Source organism: Pongo abelii, chromosome 1, assembly GCF_028885655.2.
Source record: "Pongo abelii isolate AG06213 chromosome 1, NHGRI_mPonAbe1-v2.0_pri, whole genome shotgun sequence".
Classification (NCBI taxonomy): Eukaryota; Metazoa; Chordata; class Mammalia; order Primates; family Hominidae; genus Pongo; species Pongo abelii.
The window spans coordinates 200,387,121-200,411,867 of NC_071985.2; the positions used below are offsets into that span (position 1 = coordinate 200,387,121).

The 24,747-nt window shown below is 50.7% G+C and overlaps 2 protein-coding genes across 6 annotated transcripts in view; one reads left to right on the forward strand and one right to left on the reverse strand.

Annotated features, from left to right (window-relative positions):
* Positions 1–24,747, forward strand: part of TRIM62 (tripartite motif containing 62) — a 36,754-nt gene that overhangs the window by 3,781 nt on the left and 8,226 nt on the right. The window contains exons 2-4 of the mRNA XM_024251552.3: positions 12,758–12,853; positions 18,363–18,619; positions 19,948–20,063. Coding sequence (XP_024107320.1) covers positions 12,758–12,853; positions 18,363–18,619; positions 19,948–20,063 — 469 coding nt within the window. The remainder of the gene's footprint in view (positions 1–12,757; positions 12,854–18,362; positions 18,620–19,947; positions 20,064–24,747) is intronic.
* AZIN2 (antizyme inhibitor 2) overlaps positions 6,979–24,747 on the reverse strand; it is a 90,267-nt gene continuing 72,498 nt past the window's right edge. The window contains exons 9-11 of one of the 5 annotated variants that reach the window (XR_010136250.1): positions 17,409–17,459; positions 16,411–16,566; positions 15,858–15,909 (exon numbers count right to left, since the gene is read on the reverse strand). Coding sequence is in view for 4 of the 5 variants with exons in the window: in XM_054538214.2 (XP_054394189.1) it covers positions 7,184–7,321; positions 17,409–17,459 (189 nt within the window). In the remaining variant the exon portion in view is untranslated. Of the gene's footprint in view, positions 7,322–15,798; positions 15,910–16,013; positions 16,567–17,408; positions 17,460–24,747 lie in introns of those variants that run through there. The other 4 variants (XM_054538214.2, XM_054538215.1, XM_054538223.2 and 1 more) reach the window with 4 other exon arrangements.

Sequence of the window (24,747 nt, forward strand, 5' to 3'; positions counted from 1 at the left end):
GAACCCACCCTCACATCCCCTTCTCTCCCAGCAGCTGATGGAGCTGGGGCCCTTCTCCTGCAGAATTACAGACTCAGAGCCATGCAGATCATCTGGTGCCACATCCACTTGACAGATGGGGAAACAGCAGAGGGAGAGGGAGGAAGGGGACTTGCCCAAGGCCTCGAAGCCAGAGGAGGCTGGGCCTATACTCAGCTGGAGTCTCCCAACACCCTACCTAGCAGTTGGCCTGGAGCTTTTACATTTATTATAAATCCTTGAGGCATCAGAGCAGAGAAATTAAGAGCCATGCTTTGTACTCAGGTAATCTCAATCCTGGCTCTACCATTTACTGTGTGGCTTTGGGATGATTATTTACCATTTCTGAGCCTCGGGTCCTTCATGGATAACATGGAAGTAATTATATTAGGATTAAAAAAGATGATGTTTATAAAAACTTAGTACTGCACTTGGCACCTAACGGCACTCAATAAATGATAGCTATAGTAGGTTACATCTTACTCGGCACTATTGACATTTGGGGCTAGATAACTGTTGTGCAGGGCCATCTTGTCTGTTATAGGAAGTCTGGTAGCATCCCTGGCCTCTACCCATTAGATGCCAGTAGCAAACTCCACCCACCCCCCAAGTTGTGACAATCAAAACCATCTCCAAGCATTGACAAATGTCTCCTAGAGTCAAAATCACCTCTAGTTGAGAAACCTGACCTAGAGAAGTCCTACTCAGCTTTAAAACTTCAGCTCAAATATCACCTCCTCTGTGAAGCCTTCCCTGACCTACTAAGCACAATTGCTTTGTACTCCAGATTCCATCACAGGGGTCAGATCCTGACATGCTGTGTGTCCTTGGTCACGTCATTTTGCTTCTCTAAGGCTCCTTCTCTAAGGTTCATCTGTAACACGAGGATATGACGTTCCTGGGAAGGATGTTGTAAGGGTTAGGGATCCTTTATCAGAAGTGCCTAGTATTGTGCCTGGCACAGTAGGCACCCCAAAACTATTTTTAAATATCTTTATTCTGATTATAAAATTAACATAAGAAGCAGAGCTGTATAATGTAAAAGTTAAAGTCCCCCCATAATCATACCCCATGAAACATGGCAGGAGTTACTATATAGTTCTAAGGATTTTTATGTAACCCGTGGGTGTGCATGTGCCTGTGTGTGCATGCGTACATGCATGTGTGTGTGCATGTGTGTGCATGCGTACATGCATGTGTGTGCATGTGTGTGCATGCGTGCATGCATGTGTGTGTGCATGCGTACATGCATGTGTGTGTGCATGTGTGTGCATGTGTGCATGCATGTGTGTGTGTGTGCATGTGTGTGTGTGTGCATGTGTATGTGTGTTGGTGTCTTCCTCCCCACCTCCACTGCTGAGTACCTGGACCACTGAGCAAAGTGGAGGGAAGGAGCCCATTTCCAAAGAGTTCAGGGCTTCTCAGCCAATATTCATCGAACCCAGTCTGAATGCCTGGGACTGCACTAAGAGCTTTTCTTGCATTACCTCATTTAATCTTCATAGCACCCTGTGGGATGGGTACTGTTATCTATTTCCTTTACTGATGAAGAAACAGACTCAGAGGAATTAAGTGACTCATTTGGTCACCCAGCTGGTAAATGGCAGGGCCAGGATTGGAAGCCAGTCTGACTAGGCCACATATCGTCCCTGAGCTACCTCTGAGGGCTGGGTAATTGTCTCCCAGCCACCCTGCCTGTCCTGTGTTGACAGGGCTAGGCCATCTGTGCCAGCTGACGCCCCGAGGGCAGGTGGTTGGGACGTCATCTTGGTCAGAGCAGGCGTGGCATCCGGCTCTCTGGCCATCTCAGGTTCCTAACCCCCAGAGAGGGGATCCGATTCAGTCTCAGCCGCCCCCTCCAGGCCTCATGTGACCATTGGAGCCCTTCCCAAGGCTTCCTTCATGCCAGAGAAGACAGCAGTGGATCAGCCTTGGACACAAGCCCTGGTAGGCAGGGTATGGTGATCTAGTGACACCAAGGCAGCCACCCAAGGAGGGAGGGGGCTGGGGGCTAGGTTCAAATCCTGGCTCTGGTTTCTTCCAGAAGAGGGGGTGACACCCTCTTACCCAATCTGAGAAATGGAAGTAAGAACTAGCCCTCCTGCTTTATGTATAAAGAGAGAGAAAGAGTTGCTAAATATCCAAAGAAATGAGAGATTCAGAGGCACTTTATTTTGTAGCATAGACAGGAAGGCAGCTGGGTTGTCTGTGTTGTGGGGAAGTGGCTCTGCTGTTACTTTTCCAAGGAGAGGGCAGGATTTCTATGCCAACAGCAGACTCTGTGAGGGCAAAGCTGGCTGTGGGTCAAACTCAGAGCTGGCCGCTGGCATCTCCACATCCCTCTTCACAGGTGTCTGGGCAGCCAGGATACCTTGGCTGAGCAGGGGCCACGGTGTAGAAACTTAGGGCCAACATTGAAGACCCCAAGATGTTTATTTTATAGAAAGAAAAAAGACCTGGTAGGGACTAACAATGATGAAACAACGACTCTAAAAAATTATAGCCCAAGTTTTGGAGGCACAAAGTAAGTTATGGGGCACTTACTGTGTGCCAGGTGCTGTGTTATAGGCATTTGATCCTCACAAGGATTTTTTCGTTCCCTACTCCCTGAGTAGGACTGAGATTAGTACCAACTCACAGATGAAGAAAATGAGGCTGAGAGATTCAGTAACCTTCCCAAGATCACACTGCAAGTAGGAGGAAGAGCTGAGATTCAAAATGGTGTTTCTGGCTCAGAATTCAACCTCCTTCCCAACATGCCAACTGTCCCAGGGAGCACCAAATGGGGAGGAACCTGAGAAACCATCTGGTTGACACGCTGCCCATTTTGCAGATGGGGAAACTGCCTTGCCCAGAGTTAGACTAGAGCTCAGCTCTCCCGACTCAGTCCAGTGTTGTTTTCCCAGTACCATTTACCTTCCTGACCTCCATCTCTGCTTGAACACTCAGCGGGATGAGGCGGATTTGGAGGTGAGTTCTGTCTTGGATTCAGGGATTCATTTAATAATTTCTGGGCTGGGCGCAGTGGCCCACGCCTGTAATCCCAGCACTTCGGGAGGCCAAGGCAGGCAGATCACCTGAGTTTGAGATCAGCCTGGCCAACATGATGAAACCCCCATCTCTACTAAAAATACAACAAAAAAAAAATTAGCTGGGCATTCGTGGCACACACCTATAATCCCAGCTACTCGGGAGGCTGAGGCACGAGAATCGCTTGAACCCGGGAGGCAGAGGTTGCAGTGAGCCGAGACCATTCCACTATACTCCAGCCTGGGTGACAGAGCGAGACTCCATCTTAAAAAAAATACATATACACATACATATACATATACATATACATACATATACATATATGTGTGCGTGTACATATACACACATATACATGTATATATGTATATATATACATATGTGTGTGTGTATATATATATATATACACACACACACACACACACATAATTTCTTTAGCCAGTATCTGTGCCATGGCTACAGAGGGCCAGCCCTGTGTTGGGCCCAGGAGAGAACTACACAAGACCTGGCCCTGTGTGGTCCCGAGAGATAGGCCCATAAACTGGTAGGTTGCTGTAACTGAGGCTTGCTCTGTTGAGCTGAATCCTAAAAGATGTGCTGAGTGCTTCAGGCCAGGGAGCAGAAAGAAAGATGTTATGGACAGAGGGAATAAAAACATGCACACCCTGGTGCAGATTGTTCCAGGGACTGGGTTCAAGGCTTTGACAGGCAGGCATGCTCTCCTCTCTCTCTCCCCCAGCCTACCTCTCATTTAATTCTAACAGTAACCCTATGAGATGGATCTCATTGCCCCATTTTATAAATGGAGAAACTGAGGCTCAGAAACTGTGCCTAGCTGGGCACAGTAGCTCACACCTGTAATTCCAGTACTTTGAGAGGTCAAGGCAGGAGGATTGCTTGAGCCCAGAAGTTCGAGACCAGTCTGGGCAACATGGCAAAACCCTATCTCTACAAAAAATGCAAAAAAATTAGCTGGGCATGGTTTCATGTACCTGTAGTCCCAGCTATTCGGGAGGCTGAGGTGGGAGGATCGCTTGAGCCCAGGAGGTTGAAACTGCAGTGAGCTGTGATGGTGCCACTGCACTCCAGCCAGCCTGGGCAACAGAGTGAGACTCTGTCTCAAAAAAACAAAAAGGAAAAACAGAAACTGTGCCTAAGAGCCTGGAAAGGGAGAAGGGAGAAGAAAGGGGAAGAAGAAAGGGGGGAAAAGAATATAAATGTATTTACTACCTCTGAATTGTACACCTAAAAATGGTAAAGATGATAAGTTATATATGTATATTTTACCTCAATAAAATTTTTTTAAAAAAGAGGCTAAGCACAGTGGCTTATGCTTCTAATCCCAGCTCTTGGGAGGCCAAGGCGGGAGGATCATTTGAGGCCAGAAGCTAGGAGTTCGAGACCATCCTGGGCAACACAGAGTGACCCCATCTCTACAACAAATTTTTAAAAATTATCCAGGCATGGTGCATGCCTATAGTGTGAGGTACTTGGGAGGCTGAGGCAGGAGGATTACTTGAACCCCAAGAGTTTGAGGCTATAGTGAGCTACGATTGCACCGCTGCACTTCAGCCTAGGTGACAGAGTGAGCCCTTGTCTCTAAAAAAAATTTTTTAATTAGGGAAAAAAAAAAAAAAGAAAGAAACTGTGCTTAAGGTCAGAAAACCACTAAGTGTCCCTGAAGCTGAAACTTGAACTCAGGTTATCTGAGTGTGAACAGGGACAGGCATGGAGGTGAGCACACATTCAGGTGGTTCGTTGTGGCTGGAGGGGAGGGTGTGGCAGGAGGAGGTAAGAATGGAAAAGCAAGGCTTGACCAGCTCAGGAAGGGCTTTGAATGCTTGAATGTGCACATACATGCACACACACACATACACACATACACATGCATGCACGCACAAGCTCACACACACACATGCATGCACCCATTGAGCTTGATCCTTAACATGCTAGGAAGCCAGAAACAGATGTGAGCAGGTAAGTGCAGCCCAGCCAGGTCTGCATTATGGACCAAGCACTCTGGGGCAGTGTGCCAGGGAAGCTGGTGGGAGACCCTAGAAGCAGGGACTGGCCAGATGTTGCCAGAGATTGTATGGTTCGGAAGTGCACAGGGAGGGTTGGGGCTCAAAGATATAAAAGAATTCCAGTCTGTTGGGAGGACCAGGAGCATCCGGTTCTAGGTATAGATGAAGGTTTGGGGTTGGGGAATGGGAGAGGCAAGTTCAAGTTTGTCACGTTCAGGTTTCTGGCATCCTCGGGTCAGAAAGAGAGAGAGCAGTACCCAGGCATGGAGAAGAGGAGAGGCTTGAGCACCTACTGTGTGCAGCACCATGCTGGGCCATGTCATAGGTGCCATCTCAGTTTAGCCTTCATCACAACACTGTGAAAGCTTGTGGAGGTGAGCCCTGAGTGAAAGTCATACAGTCAGGATTTGAACACAGGCTTTTCTGATGAAGAGTCCCTGAAGCCAGAACTGAGATGGCTTTCCACAGCTGCTTTGTCCCCTGGGTCAGAGGGAGGGATGGCCTCACAGCAGGAGAGATCTGGCCTTGGGAACATTTGAGCCCTGCCTCTCTGTGCCCCCCAACTCCTCTGTTGCCCCAGTCCTGGCTTCTTCATACCAATAAAGAGCCCCAGAGCCTCAAAGCTGGCATATTTGCATAACTGTGTGCTCAGGGCCGCACAGACTCCACAGCCCCACCCTCTGAGGTGTGTCCTCCCCACTCACCTCATCCTGCCCTGCCCACCCCTGCTCCGATGGGGCCCTGTGGAATCCACCTCTCCCAGGCTGACATTCAAGGCCTCCTCCAGTGCCCACCCGAACCTTACCTAGCCCCAAGTGGCTTTTCCAGCTTGTGACCCCACCCACCTGTCACATGCCTGGCTGCAGCCATCCCCAGCCACCCCCACTTCCTGCACACATGAGGGTGGGCCCCTACCCAACCTGTTCTCCCCACCTGCGATGCCCTGGCCCATCCTGGAGACTTGAAGGAACCCTGGCCATCCATCTTCCTTTGTCCTTCCATCAGAAATAAATTCCTTCCTTGAAACTCCCCCAGTTCTGAGTCCCAACTTTACATATAGTTACTATGATGATAATGACAACTAAGATTCATTGAGCTCACCCTGTACATCATGTCAGGTCATGAATTAAGTCATTTCATTCCCAGAGCAAGCCTATGGAGCAGGTACTGTTAGGCCTTTCTTAATAGATTTGAGGCCCGGCGCCATGGCTGATGCCTGTCACCCCAGCACTTTGGGAGGCCAAGGTAGGCGGATCACTTGAGGTCAGGAGTTCAAGACCAGCCTGGCCAACATGGCGAAACCCCATCTCTACTAAAAATACAAAAATTAGCCAGGCGGGTGCCTGTAATTCCAGCTACTCAGGAGGCTGAGGCAGGAGAATCACTTGAACCTGGGAGGCAGAGGTTGCAGTGAGCCAAGATCGCACTACTACATTCCAGCCTGGGTTACAGAGCGAGATTCTGTCTCCAAAAAACATAAAAATAAAAATAAGACCTTACTTTACAGATTTGGAAACCAAGGTGGAGGGAGGGCGCTGTGAGCACAGCCAGGTGTTGTCAGCTGTACTGGATCCTAGCAGGCCCTCCATGTTTATCCTGTTCTTTGTATTTTACCTATTCAAGTTTCTTCCTCCTCGACTAACTGCAAATTCTTCAAGGACCATGTATAGGCCTATCCCTGGAGCGGCCAGCACAAAGCCTGACACTCATTGGGTACTCAGAAATTTTTGTTGCATTGATTTGCGTGGGAGGTAGGGAGGCCAAGAGATTTTGAACATGGATTTTCGGAGCCACTGAGAGCCTCCCCTCTGCCTCTTACTAGCTGCGTGAACTTAGGCAAGCTGCCTAACCTCATTGAGACTCAATTTCCCCCTCTGTGAGATGGACACAATAAAGACACTACTAACCTTGTGGATTGTTGTGAGAATTAGGTGACAAGATGCCTGTGAAATTCAAACCCAAACCACACCCGCCTCCAGCCCCTCTGGTTCTGGGTCTCTGTCGTTACCAGTGTCCTTCCTCAGGGTTAAGCTGTATCACTTGGGAGTTTATCAGGCTCCAGTTTCCTGTGTGACCTCTCTGCTGGAGTAAAATTTCCAGTTTGTTCTCCTCTGTCAAGCTGTGTGGCCGTGGGCCAGTCGGTCCCTTCCCTTGGGCCTGTGTTTCCTGTCCTGGCAATCCAAGGGGTTGGACCAGATGGTCCCTGCAGCCTCTTCCTGCTCTAGCCATCTGAGAAGGGAAGGAGGGGCCACCTGGACACAGTGAGGAATGAAGACACAAAGAAGCGACTGGGGAGCTGCATACGGGACACAGTGACCGCTCTGTCTCCCGAGCACCCAGGGTGTGCCAGGCTCTGTGCCCTGTGAGGCTGAACACTTCTTACCATTGTCTCATTTTATCCTCCCAACCCTAGGAGATATGATTATCCCCATTTTTCAGACAAGGCACTGGGGCACAGAGAGGTTAGGTGACATCCTAGGGTCACACAGCCCAGTGGGTGGTAGAGCCAGTCTTCTAACCAAGGAAGGAGACACGTTGGAGGGGGAGGGGTGACACAGCTCAGGCAGCCTTCTAAGTCCTACCTTCTGGACTCTAGGGTTTGGTTTTCCTAAGTTAGCTGTTCCTTTGGGCTCTGTACCTAGCCCACCCAGGGAACTCTGCCTGCTGGGGGCCTTCTCTCCCCTCCCACCCTTTCAGAGGTGAACTCTGACCCAGCCTAGCCTCATCCCTGGGCAGGGACATCCTGAAGACTCAGCGAGGCCAGGGGTGTGTGGCCGTGTCCTAGGTACTGAGATTGTGAAAATCTCCCCTTTCCACAGTCCTTGCCCTCAAGAGCCCACAATCTAGTAGGGGAGATTTTTGTTGTTGTTTTAAAGATGGGGTCTCGCTCTGTCACCCCGGCTGGAGTGTACAATCTAGTAGGGGAGATTTTTTTTTTAAAGAGACCGGGCTGTGTCACCCAGGCTGGAGTGCAGTGGCACAATCTTGGCTCACTGCAACCTCCTGGGTTAAAGCGATTCTCACGCCTCAGCCTCCCAAGTAGCTGGAATTACAGGTGCCCGCCACCATGCCCGGCTAATTTTTGTATTTTTAGTAGAGACAGGGTTTTGCCATGTTGGCCAGGCTGGTTTTGAACTTCTGACCTTAGGTGATCCACCTGCCTCAGCCTCCCAAAGGGTTGGGATTACAGGTGTGAGCCACTGTGCCTGGCCTAGTAGGGGAGATTGACAGGTAACCTCGCAATTAAAATGCAGTGTGTGCCATCAGGGTAAAAGTGTGGGACACTGTGCATGCAGAGTTTGAGACATGTACTCCCAGGGGAGGTGACATTTGATCTGGGTCTTGAGAGATGTGTAAAGGCCTGGAGAGCCCTGCGAGCTGCTCAGTGTGTCTGGAGCAGTACTGTCCACTAGAACTCTGGTAGAACGGGCAGTTCTGTGTCTGCACTGTCTGATACAGCAGCCCAGGTGGCTGGCAAGCACTTGAAATGTGGCCAGTGCAACCGAGGAGCTGAATTTTCCATTTTATTTCATTTTAATTAATTGCAATTTAAATAGCCACGTGTGTCGTATTGAACAGCACACGTCTGGACCAAGAGCTAGGACTGGAGAAGAAAAGGTTGGGGCCAGCAGTGAAGAGCCTTGAATGTCACCCTAAGGCTTTGTGCCTTTCTTCCCAGACAACGTGGAAATCTGCAGACTGGCGCAATGGGGAGAGTGAGAGGGGGAAGCATTTATAGATCTGCCCTTTAGAACAATCACTGCAGCTGCTGTGCAGGGCACTTGGAGCAGCAGGAGAGCTAGAGGCAGGGAGGAGCCTGGGGCCACAGCCCAGAAAAGAAGTGATAAAAACCAAACCAGAGGCAGCACGCATAGAGAGGAGAGAACAAATTCCAGAGCAAACCTGGTGACTGGATTGGTTTGGAGGCGGTAGGAATCAAGGATGACTCTCACTCTGAGGTTTCTGGCTGGAATGGAGTTGGGGGAGGGGTGCCCTTCACTGAGATGGGGAATTTGGGGAGAGGAGCAAGTTTGGGATCTCCTAACACGATCGCAGCATTCCCCATGATGTAAGTGTCTGTGTCCCTGACTGTCACCCCAACACATGCACACCTCGTGGCATCATGTTTAGGACTCACCCCTCATCTCTCCCCATCCCTGACACAGCACCATGTGGGGCCCAAGGTCTCACCACATGTTTGTGGAATGGGCAAATGAGTGTTCCGATTCTCCCAGGATCCAGGAGGAAGGAGCAAGCCCGCTGTCCTTATTCTCTGACTCCAAAATCAAGGAGGAAATGTCCAGGTTTCTTGAGTGCCCTGAGCAATGTGAGGAACACAGACTCCAAGGCAGTTTCTCAGAAATCCTGAAGAGCTGCCTGGGTGGCTGGGTCTTCTGTGGACCCATGGGGACTACCACGGGGAGAATTGTAGCACTCAGCCCATCTCCTCAACATCTGCCTCTCAGCCACACTGTGTCCCAGGCTGGATAGCCCAAGGCTGTCAGAGGCACCTGAGGAGCAGTCTTTCTACTCTCTTAGGCAAACAAGATTCCTCTGCTTCGAGGACTGTATCCGCTCAAGCTGCACACGAATGTTAGGAATGACTTTCAGCTGTTAGTAACAGAGCCCTGGCTGAAGTAGCTGCAGTCAGATGGGGTGCATTTCTCTCTCATGTAAGACAAGTCTCTAGGAAAGGACTCCAGGTAGGGTGTGCTGCAGCAGGTTGCACTGGCTCCTGAGAGCTGATTGTGTGCATCTCATCCCAGTGCCAAGTCCAACTACTACTTCACACTGATAGCTTGAAATCCACTTGAGTGGGAACATTTACACCATGGAAATTGGCACTGTTGGGGCTTAAAAAAAAAAAAGTTTTTCTCAGACAGCCAGCTTCCTAGCATGTCACTGAGTAAACCAATGGTGTGGCAGCCCCACAGTCATCAGGGACTCGGGCTCCTTCTTCCTTCTACTCTTCTGGTTTCAGCTTGTGACTTTGGTCTTTACAGTTGCCTCATGGCCTGAGATGGCTGCCAGAGTTCCAACCATTGCATCAGCATGGGCTCTCAAAACAAGCAGCTTGTATTTTTCTATCTTACCCCCATTTTCATGGCTGGCTCCTCCTCATCCTTCTGCTGTCACCTCCTCAGAGAAGCCTTCCCTGGCTACCCTACCTAAAGTCCCCTCCATCTCACACTGCTTTATTTTCTCTGCAGGACACACCATATTGGTAACCTTGCTCCTTTATTATTTTCCTTGTTTGTTGTCTGTCTTCCCCACCAGACTAGTCCCTATGGTCAGGGACTGTGTCTGTCTTGTCCTTCGCCATAATCCCAGTGCCTCAACAGTGCCTGGTACATAATAGTTGCCCAAGAAATAGTTGTTAAATGAATAATTGATAGTAATCAAAGATAATTTTGTTTCCTGCATTCTTCCATCTGCATGTCATCATGAATATTTTCCCATGTTGCTGCCTAGTCTGTAAAATTAATTGAACTAGACATTTACCGAGGCCCTCCCTGGTCTGACAAGCTGAATGAGTGGGAGGGAGGTGGATGTGAACAGGTAAGTCAGCCTTCCTGGCACTGCTCACAGCCCAGGCTGACTGGGGAACTCAGAGGCCATTTCCAGGAACTTCATTCACGCAGCAGGCGTCATTGAGTCCCATCTCAGTGCCAGGCTGTTGCTGGGTGTGAGGTATATGGAGAGGGAGCAGTAGGAGCCGCCCTGGAGGACTCGTGGGCCAATACGGGGACAAAGGAGAGACAGACAGGAGAACAACTGGCAATAATACAATAGGCTAGATTCTCAATGCCTGCAGACAGCTGGACCCTGTGCTAGGGAGTACTCAACTCCATACCCCATTTATCACTTGACAAATAATCACTGAGTCCCTGAGCATAAGGCAGGGAACAAGCCAGACAAGATTCCTACTACTCTCATGAAACTCACATTCTAGTGAGGAGACAAGCAATAAACACAGTCAAATATATTCAGACAGCAGAAGGTGCAAGGAAGACCGTGAATCCAGATGCGTGACAGGGTATGAGGAGGTGCCACTGTGTGTGGGGTGGTCAGGCAAGACTCTTCAAGGAGGTGGCATCTGAGTTAAGTTAATGGTACAAAGGAGTCACCATGAGAAACTCTGAGAGTGGAGGCCACCAGCCAGAGGGAATAGCCAGGGCATAGTCTGAAGGTTGGAACGAGCTCAAGATGGTGGAGGCACAGGAAGAAGGCCACTGGCTGGATGGGAGTGATGGGGGAGGGTGTTAGAGACAGAGGTGGGATCAGAGGGTGCCCCAAACTCAGCAATCAAGATGAATAGTATTTAATGCAATATTTCTTAAATCAAAATTAATGCAAAAAACCCACGATGAACAAAATTCAACATTTCCAACAAGGCCAGGATCACTAACAGTGCTCTGCTGAGCCACATTGGAACCTGAGACAAAGGAAAAATCAGTGATGCTGATCATGTTTTTATTTAAAATTTTGATATCTTGTGTGTCGTGGATTTATTGTTATTCATCGCAGGAGTCATCATGGTAGAAAACGTGTCACCTGGCATCAAGATCATGGTCTCCACAACCAGGCTGCCCGGGTTCCAATTCCTTCTTTACCGTTATATGCTTATCTGTATGCTGTGGGGCCAGTTTCTTGACCTCTCTGTATCTTTTTCTCCATCAGAAGATGGAGATAATAATTGTGCCTCCCTTAGGGTTACTGAGAGGCCCAAGTGATTTAATACAAGCAAAGAGCTAAGAACAGTGCCCAGCCCACTGTAGCCCTCAGAGAACATTGGCAGCTAGTCTGTAGCATTGGACTGGTACAGCTTTGGTTCCTTAGAGCAGCAGTCCCCAACCTTTTTAGCACCAGGGACCAGCTTCATGGAAGACAATTTTTCCACAAACCGCAGGGGTTGGGGGTGGGGTGATGGTTTCAGGATGATTCAAGTGCATTACATTTATTGTGCACTTTATTTCTATTATTATTTCATTGTAATATATAATGGAATAATTACACAACTCAACATGATGTAGAATCAGTGGGAGCCCTGAGCTTGTTTTTCCGCAGCTAGACAGTCCCATCTGGGGGTGATGGAAGACAGTGAGTGATCATCAGGCATTAGATTCTCATAAGGAGCAGGCAACCTAGATCCCTCCCATGTGCAGAATCTAATGCTCCTGTGAGAATCTAATGCCACCACTGATCCAACAGGAGGTGGAGTCAGGTGGTAATGCCAGCGATGAGGAGCGGCTGTAAATACAGATGGTTTGCCCCTCCCCACCATGGTTCATCTAATGCTGTGCGGCCAGGTTCCTAACAAGCTACGGACCAATACCCATCTGTGGCCTGGGGGTTGGAGACCCCTGCCTTAATTCTAAGCGGAGATCCAGGGCCGAGTGTGGGGAGCCGGAGAGTGTGTATGTGGAGGTTGATTGTCACAGAAGCCTCTAGGGTGAACAAAGAGGAGGAGGCTGTTGCAAAGATGCGAGTGAAAGATATGGACAGATTCTGGAGGTATTTAGGAGACAGACTCTACAGGACTTGCTGGTGGTTGAACTGTGACGGGAGGCAAGTGTTGGAGGTTGGGGACAGAGGCCAGGCTAACCCCCAGCGCCTGGCAGTGGTCAGGGCTGAATGCCTGGGCCAGGCGTGGCCCCCGCCCCCATCCCGGCCCTGGTGTGTTTCAGAGGGAGCTGAAGGAGCAACTTCAGGCCCTTCAAGACAGCGAGCGGGAGCACACCGAAGCGCTGCAGCTGCTCAAGCGACAACTGGCGGAGACCAAGGTGAGCCTGGCCGCGGCGCCGGGGTGGGGCCGGCAGAGATGAGGGCAGGGCTTAGAGGGGCGGGGCCATCTGGGGAAGAGAGGCGGGGCCTCGGGTGTGCAGTGGAAACCTGGCTTCAAGGAGCCAAACCTGGAGTGAGAAGGGCAGAGTGGGGAAGAGGGTAGGGCGTCCGTGAAGTTAAATGGGGCGGGACCCACCCCATCATGACTGGCTGCAAGGATGTGGGCTGGTCCCTCTGTTAAGGATGGGGCCATTTCTCCCTTCCCACTTTGGGTGGAAGTTGAGGCGGGTCCAGGGACCCTCCGGAAACCCCCTGCCTCCTGAAGGGCCGGGAAATGTGCTCAGTCTCTTCTTCCTATCCCCTTATTAAAAACGCCCAACCCTGGTGTTGTGACACACACTTGTAGTCCCAGTCTCTTCAGAGGCCGAGGCAAGATGATGGCTTGAGCCCAGGAGTTTGAGACTAGCCTGGCCAATATAGCGAGATGCCTTCTCTACCAAAAAAAAAAAAAAAAAAAAAAAAAATTGAATATAGCCAGGCGTGGTGGCACATGCCTGTAGTCCCAGCTACTCTGGAGACTGAGACAGATGGGAAGATTGCCTGAGCCCAGGAGTTTGAGGCTGCAGTAGGCCATGATCATGCCACTGCACTCCAGCCTGGGTGACAGAGTGATACCCTGTCTCTAAAATGAATGAATGAATGAATAAGCCCATTGCCTAGGAGTCAATCCTGAGCATGTCCCCACGAAGCCTTCCAGAGGTGGCCCAGTCCTGGTATCATCTCCCCTTAAGCTCAGGCCATGGGATATGGACTCTGAAAGGTAGGGCCAAACTCTGCAGTCTCTGGCTACCGTGGTTTGGGAAATAAACAAACAAACAGACCTTTCCACTGACCTGAGAAGGACATGGGTTCTGATCCCACCACTAACTCACTGTGTGACTTTGGGTAAATTGCATGCTTTTCTGGGCCCCCAGCCTTCCCACCTGTCCAGTGGGGACTGCCAGGCTCAGTCCAGCACTCTGGGACTAGAAGGTGCCGGGTGGAGTCCCCACTGTACAGAGTGACTCTGTGTCGTGAGGCCTGGGGTGATTTCAGGCTGACCCCGCTCTGTCAGTAGGAGCTGCAGCAGAGCCTTAAGAATGCGCTGGGCCTCTGGAGGTCATCCCGAGGCCTGGAGACACCATTGGAAACCCAGATCTATGCCCCAGCTTGGCCACCAACCCACTGTGGGGTCTCAGGAAGGTCATGACAAACAATTCTTCACAGAACATTCCAGATTGCCTCTGGGCAGGACCCTCAGGAGGGCAACAGATGATAAACAGTCACAGGATGTTGGCCTCATTGCTTCCCACAGCCTCAGTTTCCCCATCTGTCGGGTGATTCCGTACCTCTTGGATGATGAGAAGCAAATGGAAGCCTCTCTCTGGATGAGAGCGGAGTATTATGGGCTGTTCCTTCTCCCCAGCAGCACTCTCTTCTCTTCTCTCCACGTCCCACACCCTCTTTGTTTTTCTCCACTGACCTCTTCCTCCCCCGCTTTCCTCTCCATCTGTCTGCCTCTGGGGGGTCCTGTGGGGCCACATCCCCCTCGAGTTCCCCCAGCCCCACTTCCTGTCTGGACTGGGGTGTTTATACAAGAAATGCCTATGGATGCTTTGGAGGTCATATTTCACCTGGTGCCTGACTCGGCTTTCCTGCTGCGCCTGCCCCTCCAATGGCCCGGCCTGAGGGCCTGTCTGATCTCCCTCCTCAGGCCCTCTGTTTTCCTTGGTCGAGGCCCTGGTGGGGTGATGCATTCTTGGCAGGGTGTTTTTCTGAAAGGGCCCCAGCGCCTCCAGGCCCCAGGGTGTTCCAAGGGATGTGGTGGGTTGGGGTGGGGGCTGTTTCCCCAGCCACAGAGCTGAAGGGAGGGGGTTGGGGAAAGGGTGACTCTGCCCTAGAAAGAACTAGAATAAGTGGGGTGCACCAGTTGAGCAGAACTTTTCTCTGTGCTGAGAATCGTGTTCCCTTTCATTATCCTGCCAACCTCACAAGAATGTAACCTCCATGAGAGCAGGATTCCCTAAAACCTAGCACAGTGTCTGGCACACAATAAGTAGTTATAAAAAAAGTGATTGAAAAGAAAAAAAAAATCGGCCGGGCACAGTGGCTCACACCTGTAATCCTAGCACTTTGGGAGGCTGAGGCAGGCGGATCACCTGCGGTCAGGAGTTCAAGACCAGCCTGGTGAAACCCCTTCTCTACTAAAAATACAAAAACTAGCTGGGCATGGTGGTGGGTGCCTGTAATCCCAGCTACTCAAGAGGCTGAGGCAGGAGAATTGCTTGAACCCAGGAGGTGGAGGTTGCAGTGAGCCAATATCGAGCCACTGCATTCCAGCCTGGGCAACAAGAGCGAGACTCCATCTCAAAAAAATAAAAAACAACAAAAACAAAAAAACAGGAAAGAAAAAAAATCATCCCAGGTAGGAACTGTTGTTATCTCAATTTTATCAGTGAGGAAACTTAGGCACAGAGAGGTTGAGGGACCAACCTGAAGTCCCACAACTAGAAAATGGTAACTTGGGAGCTTACCATCCAGTCCTGTCAGAGCCCAGTGCATATTCCAGCTGGGATGTCTCCTGGGGTGTCCTGGAAGAGCTATGGCTTTGTAGTCAGCAAGCCAGGTAGGTCAGTAGGACTCATCGGGAATGTACTTGGGGCTCCAGGGGTGGCTGTCACTCTGATGTTCCACTGCTGGCTGCCCTGTCCCTGCCTTTCCCCCTTTCCCTCCCATCCTCTCTCGTCCTTGAGACATTGAAACCCCAGCCTGGAAAGAAGTTGGAGCCTACACCCAGCTCTGCGGAGCAATCTCAGACAAGACCCTTCCCTCCTTCGCCCCTCAAGCAACTCCTGATTGCCAGTCTTGTACCAGGCCCTGGGATGGGCACAGGGGTGCAGAGCCGAGGGAGATGTCATTCCTACCCAGCAGGGGCCCACTTACTAGCCAGGGAGACAGAAAATGTGGGACAATGTATTAAGACTGTTGACAAAAGGCTCTGGGAACATCCAACTGCCTGAAAGAGAGGAAAGTTATCTCTGAAGAGGTCACTTTCAAGCTAGGTCTTGCAGGATGAGTAGGAGTTTGCCAATTGAATACAGGGTTTAGGTAGGGTCATTCTAGGCAGTTGGAGTTGCAATGCAGTGGCACTAGGGAGGTAAGCTAGGTTTAAATTGAGAAGGTCCCTGAATGCCAGACTAAAGAGTTCGGCATTTTACTACGTGTCAAGGAGCTAAAGAAGGTTCCTAAACTCAGGATCATCTGTGATTCAGTTGGCACTTTAGAAGGATCACTCTGACAGTGAGTTTGCTGGCAAAGACAAGAGTTGACTTGTAGACCAAGTGAGTTGGAAAGACCGGTGGGACCCCAGGGGGATGTGTTGGGGAGACTGTTGGAAAAATGGGTGTGGCACTCAGGAGACAGGCAAGGCCATCCATATGGACTTGGGAACCATCCTTAAAGCAGTTCAAGTTGAAAATGGGGGTGGGTGTAGAGGGTGAGGATGGAAGGCGCTGACCTGGATGAGCCCCGAGGAACATGGGAGGCAGAGAGGCAGCAGTCACAGAGATGGGAGGCAAAGCAGAACTTTCAACTAGGAGAGGGTGGCCAGTGGGCTAAGTGCTGCAGAGTGGTCTAAAGAGGAGCCAGAGGAGCAGCTGTGGAGTCTGGGCACCTGTGGAGGGCAGCTCCAGGTGGTACAGGGATGACGGACCCCACCTTCCCCGTCAGCAACATGCCGCTGCAGAGGCCTCCACCCTCCCCGGGTGAGGGGGCTCAGGAAGGCCATGGCAGCCTGGCTGTGCATCCCCAGCCTCTCGTCCACCCCCCTTTGTCTGCCTGGCGTTCTGGGTGGGCATGCGCAGCGAGGCTGGCCCGCCGCCAGCAGTTCTTCCTGCAGGCCAGCAGCCGCGCGTCGGGGAGGGAACAGGCCCTAATTGAGCCTTTGTAGAGCCTCCCACAGAGCCCTGGGCACTGAACACAGTGGGGTTTCTGACTCCATGAACTCCCAGCCAGAATCCCACAAAGTAAAATTGCAGAGGCAGGCCCCACATGCTGCTACAGCCTGGCCGCACTTCTGTAGCCCGTGTCGTCCTGACTTAAGCCCTTCCTCATGCGGCTCCCTCTGCCTGTTCCCCCCACCCCCAACTGACATCCTGCCCATCCCTCAGGCCTGGGCTCAGAACCCGTCTCTCAATGAAGACTTCCAGGAAACACTTATTAGAATTGCAGTCTTCAATAACCAGGCTCTTTCTCTGCGCCTTGGAGTGCGCACAACAACACCCCCTCATTTCATCTTCACCACAATCCTACAATGCAGTTTTTGTTACCCCTTTCACAGATAAGAAAACTAAGGTTCACAGCTCTTAGGCAACTGACGTTGCCATAGCTAGAGACCCAGAGCTAGAATCCTTACGCAGACCGTCGGGCACCAAACCTGTGCCCTTCACTACTTCACCCTTCCTGAGCCTCACAGTGCCCTTGGGGGCAGAGAAAACCATGAAAGTTCATGCTTACCTCCCTGATCCTGTCCATAAACACCAGTTCTTGTTCCTTAGCCAGAGGGTCCTAGAGGTAACAGGACACAGTGAGTAACCACCAAGGTTTTCTCAACATGTTGCAATTTACAAAGCTCTTTGATGTCTGTGATCTTGTCATCTTTCCTTGAGCCCCCTGAATGAGCCCCATGAATGATTTTTTTAAAATAAAGACTTCAGTCAGGCACGATGGCTCACGCCCGTAATCCCAGCACTTTGGGAGGCCAAGGTGGGCAGATCACCTAAGGTCAGGTGTTTGAGACCAGCCTGGCCAACATGGTGAAACCGCATCTCTACTGAAAATACAAAAATTATCCAGGCATAGTGGCGGGCTCCTGTAATCCCAGGTACTAGGGAGGCTGAGGCTGGAGAATCACCCGAACCCAAGAGGCGGAGGTTGCAGTGAGCCGAGATCGTGCCATTACACTCCAGCCTGGGTGACAGGAGCAAAACTCCATCTCAAAAAAATAATAATAAAAATTTAAAAAAAAATAAAGACTTCACTATGTCCCTGACAGAACATCTTCACCCTGTCCCCTAGCCCTCACTCCAGCTCCCTCATCCCTCCTACCCCCAAGCCAGAAACCTGGGCATTATACCTAGCTCCTTTCTCTTCTGTACCCCTCTAGCCAAAACAGCAGGGTCAAAGAGGCTGCCCTCTAGATGTTTCTCAAACCATGTTCCTCACCATTGCTGCTGCTCCTCTAGTTCAGGCCTCATTTTCTCACCTGGGCCATTTCATTAGCTATTTAATGGACCACATAGAACATGCCCATCCTTTCCACCATGCCTTTGCATGTGACATTCCCCCCACCACGCGTGCCCTTTCCCACCCTTTCCTCTCTGTGTGTCAAGGCTCTCGATTTCCTCCTTTCACCCAGAGATCACCCCATCTGCTCCCCCAGCCATAACCCCTGACGACTGTCTCCCACAGTCTTCCACCAAGAGCCTGCGGACCACTATTGGTGAGGCCTTCGAGCGGCTACACCGGTTGCTGCGCGAGCGCCAGAAGGCCATGCTAGAGGAGCTGGAGGCAGACACAGCCCGCACGCTGACCGACATCGAGCAGAAAGTCCAGCGCTACAGCCAGCAGCTGCGCAAGGTGCAGGAGGGAGCCCAGATCCTGCAGGAGCGGCTGGCCGAAACCGACCGGCACACCTTCCTGGCTGGGGTGGCCTCACTGTCCGAGCGGTAAGTGCCACCTGCCAGGGGCCCTCCCCGGCTGACCATCCCCTCCTCGACCCATGCTGGGCAGTGGGAGTGGAGGCAGATGGGATCCTTAGCAGAGAATTCTTTCATTCAAATCTTCATCAAACATTTATGGGACATCTGCTATGGGTAGGAGCATGAAGCCTTGAGTATGAAGCCAATGAGGCTTGAACTAGAGGAGCAGCAGCAATGGTGAGGAACACAGTTTGAAAACCATCTAGAGGGCAGCCACTTTGACCCTGCTGTGTTGGCTCTAGGGGTGCAGGAGAGAAAGGATCTGGGAATAAAGACTTCATGTATTTACATTATTATATATGTAATATATTCTGTATACATTACAGATAGGTAACATTTAATAGTGTTTACAATCATATATTATAAATATATTACATATTATTTTATTTGTGATAATGTTGGCATTACGTGTTATTATATAAAGGCTTTATATTACTGTAACCCTCTCAGTCCCTTTGAAAGTCATTAAGTTACCACTGTCATCATCATTTCATGCATGTAGAAACTGAGGCTCCTGCTGGGCACGGTGGCTCACGCCTGTAATCCCAGCACTTTTGGAGGCCGAGGCAGGTGGATTACCTGAGGTCAGGAGTTCAGGACCAGCCTGACCAACATGGTGAAACCCCCTCTCTACTAAAAAAAAACAATACAAAAATTAGCCAGGCATGGTGGCAGGCGCCTGTAGTCCCAGCTACTCAGGAGGTTGAGACAGGAGAATTGCTTGAACCCAGGAGGCAGAGGTTGCAGTGAGCCGAGATCACGCCATTGTACTTCAGTCTGGGCAACAAGAGCGAAACTCCGTCTCAAAACAAAAAAGAAAAAAAAGAAAAAAACTGAGGCTCCGAAAAGCTACATCAGTTGGCCAAGGCCCCCCATCTGGTAACTGGTAAGCCAGGATTCAAGCCTAGGTCTCTGTGACCCCAAATCTTCCCTTAGTAGTAATAACACTTAGTCATTGGTTTGTTGGTGATCAATACTGATTGCTAAGATCATGAATTTGGCGTTGACCATGAGCCAAGCACTGTGCTGAGCATCTGCATATGTTATGCCATGTATTTCTCACAAAAAGCCTAGAAGGCTGATGCTAGCATAGCACCCATTTTAAAGATGAGAAGACTGAGGGAATGGTTAGACAGGCCAGAAGCAGCATAAGCAGGCACATGAATCTGAGTCCCACAGACTTCTCACTCATTACCACGTCCTATGCCAGCTGCCCTGAAGGTGGCTGCGAGGCCCCTGGCATTGGTGCAGGAATCCAGTCCCTGGTGAAGCCCCCTTTCCTGCTCTCCTTCCAGGCTCAAGGGAAAAATCCATGAGACCAACCTCACATATGAAGACTTCCCGACTTCCAAGTACACAGGCCCCCTGCAGTACACCATCTGGAAGTCCCTGTTCCAGGACATCCACCCAGGTAAGGCATGGGTTATCCTGGTCCAGAGCTAAGTGGGGCATGTCCCAGCACAGCCCAGCCCCCTGTCCTAAACACAGCATGGGGCAGTTGGGGTGAATGAGCAGAGTGCCTTGCTGAGCACCTAGTGTGTTCCAGGACCTGTCCTGGGCACTTGCACAATCACTCAGCTCAGTGGACCTTCATAACACCCCATGAGATGGCTAGGTGTGGTGGCTCACACCTGTAATCCCAGCACTTTGGGAGGCTGAGATGGGTGGATCATGAGGTCAGGAGTTCGAGACCAGCCTGGACAACATGGTGAAACCCTGTCTCTATTAAAAATACAAAAATTAGCTGGGCATGGTGGCGTGCACCTGTAATCCCAGCTACTCGAGAGGCTGAGGCAGGAGAATTGCTTGAACCCAGGAGGCAGAGGTTGCAGTAAGCCGAGATTGAGCCACTGCACTCCAGCCTGGGCAACAGAGCAAGACTCCGTCTCAGAAAAAAAGGAAAAAAAAAAAAAACATGAGATAGGTTCCATTAGCAAACCCATTCTCCAGATGAAATGACTGAGGCCTGGACACTTCATAGACTCCTTCTACACAACGGGGTATATAACAGTTCACATCAGGAACTGTTCTAGGTGCTGAAGATACCACAGTGAGCAAAACAGGCAAAAATCCCTGCCCTCACGCATCTTACATCCTAGGGTGTGAGAGAGAAAGTAGACAAAAGTAAATCAGAAAAATACAGAGCATATTAGATACTGACAAAGAATAAGGAAGGGGGCTGGGAAAGGTGAGACAGGATGGAGATTTTAGACAGGTGGTCCAGGAACCAGCCCACACTGAGAAGGAAGCATTAGAGTCAAGGGCTGAAGGAGAGTGAGCCACGTAGGTATCTGGAGGAAGAGTGTTCCTGGCATGGGAAAAGCAAGTGCAAAGGACCTGAGGCAGGAGCACATCTCACTCTCACCAGTCTCCCTCTGTTTCCCAGGCAGGAAGAGCAAGAAGGTTAACGTGGCTGGAGGGAGATGAGTGAGAAGGAGGGTCAAAGTGAAGAGATTGAGAAGGTAGCAGTGGCCAGACCACGAGGGTCTGTAGGCCATTGTGAGAACTCTGGATTTTATGCTGACTGAGATGAGAGCCAGTGGAGGGCTTGGAGCCATGAAGTGATGTGCTGGTTTAAGTTTTTTAAGGATCCTTTTGGCTAGTGGGTTGAGAATAGACTGAAGGGGGTGAAGGATGGGGGCTGGGAAATGGGTTAGGAGACTACTGCATAATCCAGGCCAGAGGTGATGTGGGCGTGAAGCAGGGTGGTGGTAGTGGAGGGGGTGGGAAGGGGTGGGATTTAGGACATATTTTGTAAGGACAGCCAAAAGGATTTGCTAGTGGATTAGCAAATTCAGGCGTGAAAGAAAGAAGACAAGGGAGATAGTAATTATTTCGGCCAAAGTGACTAAAATGATGAAGTTGTAAACCTGTAAGGTTTGTGATGCCAATTAGATATCTCAGCACTGATGTTGAAAAGGCAGTAGGGATGACAAGCCAGCAATACAAGAGGAAGGTCAGCACTGGCATCATTAGCATATGGACAGCATTTAATGAGCCTGGACAAGATCACCTAGGAAGTGGGGGCGGATAGAAAAGACAGAGGGCTGCCCTAACATCAGGAGCCCCGGGACACTCCTAGAAGTCAGGGACAAGAGGGGGACCCAGCCAAGGAGACCAAGAAGGAGCAGTCAAAGGGATAGGAGGGTAACCCAGGTATGTCCTGGAAGCCTGGAGGAAGCATTTCCAGGAGACAGTGGCTAACGGTGACAAAGGCTGCTGAGCCAAGCATGGGAGAACCCAGAAGACACTATTCTCCAGATTTAGCAACAGGGAAGTCATTGGTGGCCTTGATGAGAGCTGGTTGGGTGGAGCAGTAGGGGCCAAAGCCTGGTTGGAGCTGGTCCAAGAGAGGTGGAGGCAATGCTTTAAAGGAGTTTTACTCAAGCGAAGGAGAGAGAGTGTGGCAGTGCTGTTTTTTGTGATAGAAGAAATACAGCATATCTGTGAGATGACTGGAAAGATCCAGTAGAGGGGACAGAATTAAGGATGTAGGAGAGTAAGTTGCAGGAGTGACAGCCTTGACTGCCGCCCAGCCTTGACTGCGATCTGCTGCATGGCTGAGAGCCAGCTTCTGCTGGGAGCCCAGACAGTTCATCTCCAGGAGCCCAGAGAAAGTAGAATAAGTGGGCACCAAAGCCAGTGGGGCACTGGTGGGCGCTTGGGGGATTCTCTTCTGATGGCTTCACCTTTCTCAGTGAAGCAGGAAGCAAGATCATCAGTGGAGATGGGAGCAGGGGATGAGAGGTTTGCAGAGAGAGGAAAAGGTCTGAAACAGGCTTCTAGTAGACTTATCAGGTGTTGGGACTAGGAAATCAGTGCCTTCCCAAAATCACAGATCCCCCCAAGGGCAGATTCAAACTGACTGGCAGCAGAGAACCCTGTGTGTTCCTGAGTCAGGCATGATGTCCTTTAAAGAAGAGACCTGGATAGAGAAGTGAATTCTCCCTGAGAAGTGGGAACTGTTATTATCCTCATTTTTTCAGAATAAGAAATGGAGGCACAGAGCTGTTAGGAACTTGTCCATGGTCACGACTTGGAAATGCTACAGCCAGGACTTAAACCCCAACGTCGGGCCCCAGAGCCTGTGCCTTTCCTTACCTACTAAGCTCACTGGCCATTCTCTGACCTCACACACACCAGGAAGGAGGCTGGGGAGACCAAGGCTCAGGGAGGCTCACTGACTCCCTCAGGTCACACAGGGGTCAGAGTTCCTTCCATCTGGCTGGATTCATTCTTCTGTTCCACAAACATCAAAAGTCTCTCAAGGCACGTTCAAGAGTCAGGGGAGGCCGGGCATGGTGGCTCATGCCTGTAATCCCAGCACTTTGGGAGGCCAAGGCAGGCGGATCACTTGAGGTCAGGAGTTCAAGACCAGCCTGGCCAACATGGTGAAACCCCATCTCTACTAAAAATACAAAAATTAGCCAGGCATGCTGATATGCACCTGTGATCCCAATTACTCGGGAGGCTGAGGCGGGAGAATGGCTTGAACCCAGGCGGTGGAGGCTGCAGTGAGCCGAGATCGCGCCACTGCACTCCAGCCTGGGCGACAGAGCGAGACCTTTTGAGACGGAGTCTCACTCTGTCACCCAGGCTAGAGTGCAGTGGCGCGATCTCGGCTCACCGCAAGGTCCGCCTCCCAGGTTCACGCCATTCTCCTGCCTCAGCCTCCCGAGTAGCTGGGACTGCAGGCGCCCGCCAACACGTTGCCCGGCTAATTTTCTGTATTTTTAGTAGAGACGGGGTTTCACCATGTTAGCCAGGATGGTCTCGATCTCCTGACCTCGTGTTCTGCCTGTCTTGGCCTCCCAAAGTGCTGGGATTACAGGCGTGAGTCACCGCGCCTGGCCACTTTTTTTTTTTTTGGATATAGAGTTTCGCTCTATCAACCAGACTGGAGTGCAGTGGCGTGATCTTGGCTCACTGCAACCTCTGCCTCCTGGGTTCAAGCGATTCTCCTGCCTCAGCCTCCCAAGTAGCTGGGATTACAGGCACACGCCACTGCGCCCAGCTAATTTTTGTATTTTTAGTGGAGACGGGGTTTCACCATGTTGGCCAGGGTGGTCTTGAACTCCTGACCTCGTGATCCGCCCACCTTGGCCTCCCAAAGTGCTGGGATTACAGGCGTGAGCCACTGTGCCCGGCCTCAAAAAAAAATTTTTTAATTTAATTCAAAAAAAAAAGATCTAAAGATGGTTCCATGTAGCTGAGCAAGATAATGGAAGAAAGAATGAGAAGCTGGCAGGCCCCAGATCCTATAGGGCCTTGAATGCCAGGCTGAGGTGCCTGGACTGCCTCTCCGAGCTGTGACAGACATGGAGCAGGTAGCAGCTGAGGCTAAAAGGCTCCCCAGGCTCCCTGCTCCAGGGCTGTCCTGGGTCAGTGACTGGGGAGGGAATCAGAGCCTCGGATGCACTTTTGCCTCCTAGAGCTTCGTCTCAGCCTCCCAAAGTGCTGGGATTACAGGCGTGAGCCACCACACCCGGCCCATCTTTAGATCTTAAATGAGCCATATTCTCCCTCATCTACACGTTTTGTATTCTCCCTCATCTACACGTTTGCACATGCCGTTCCCTTTGGCTGGAGCCCTCTACACAATCCTTAGTCTTTAATGGCCAACTCTTACTCTCCTTGACATCTTAGTTTATAAACCCTTCCTCTGAGAAGCCTTCCTGGATTTCTCAAGGCAACCTGGGCTTACATGGTCTCACTGTTTTGTCATTGTCTGTGTGGCTGCCTCACTCACCAGACTGTGAACTGTGAGGGTCAGGGGCCAGGTCTGATTCACTCCCAGCAGCCAGCACAGCAAATGTTTGTCAATGAATGCATAAAAAAATGAATGGATCGTAGTCTCAGTTCTGTTTCTAGAATAGCGCCTCATATAAAATAGGTGCTTAGTAAGTATTTGTTGACTGAAGAAACTTGCTGCACAGCCTTGAACAAGTCACTGCCTCCTCTGAACTTCAGTTTCTTCCTCTGAAATAGGGATGCTAGTGTTCCCTTCTCAACTCCCTCACAAGTGAGCAAAGGGATGTGGAACTTGCCATCACCCCAGTGCAGGGTTTCTCAACCGCAGCCCCATTGACACTGGA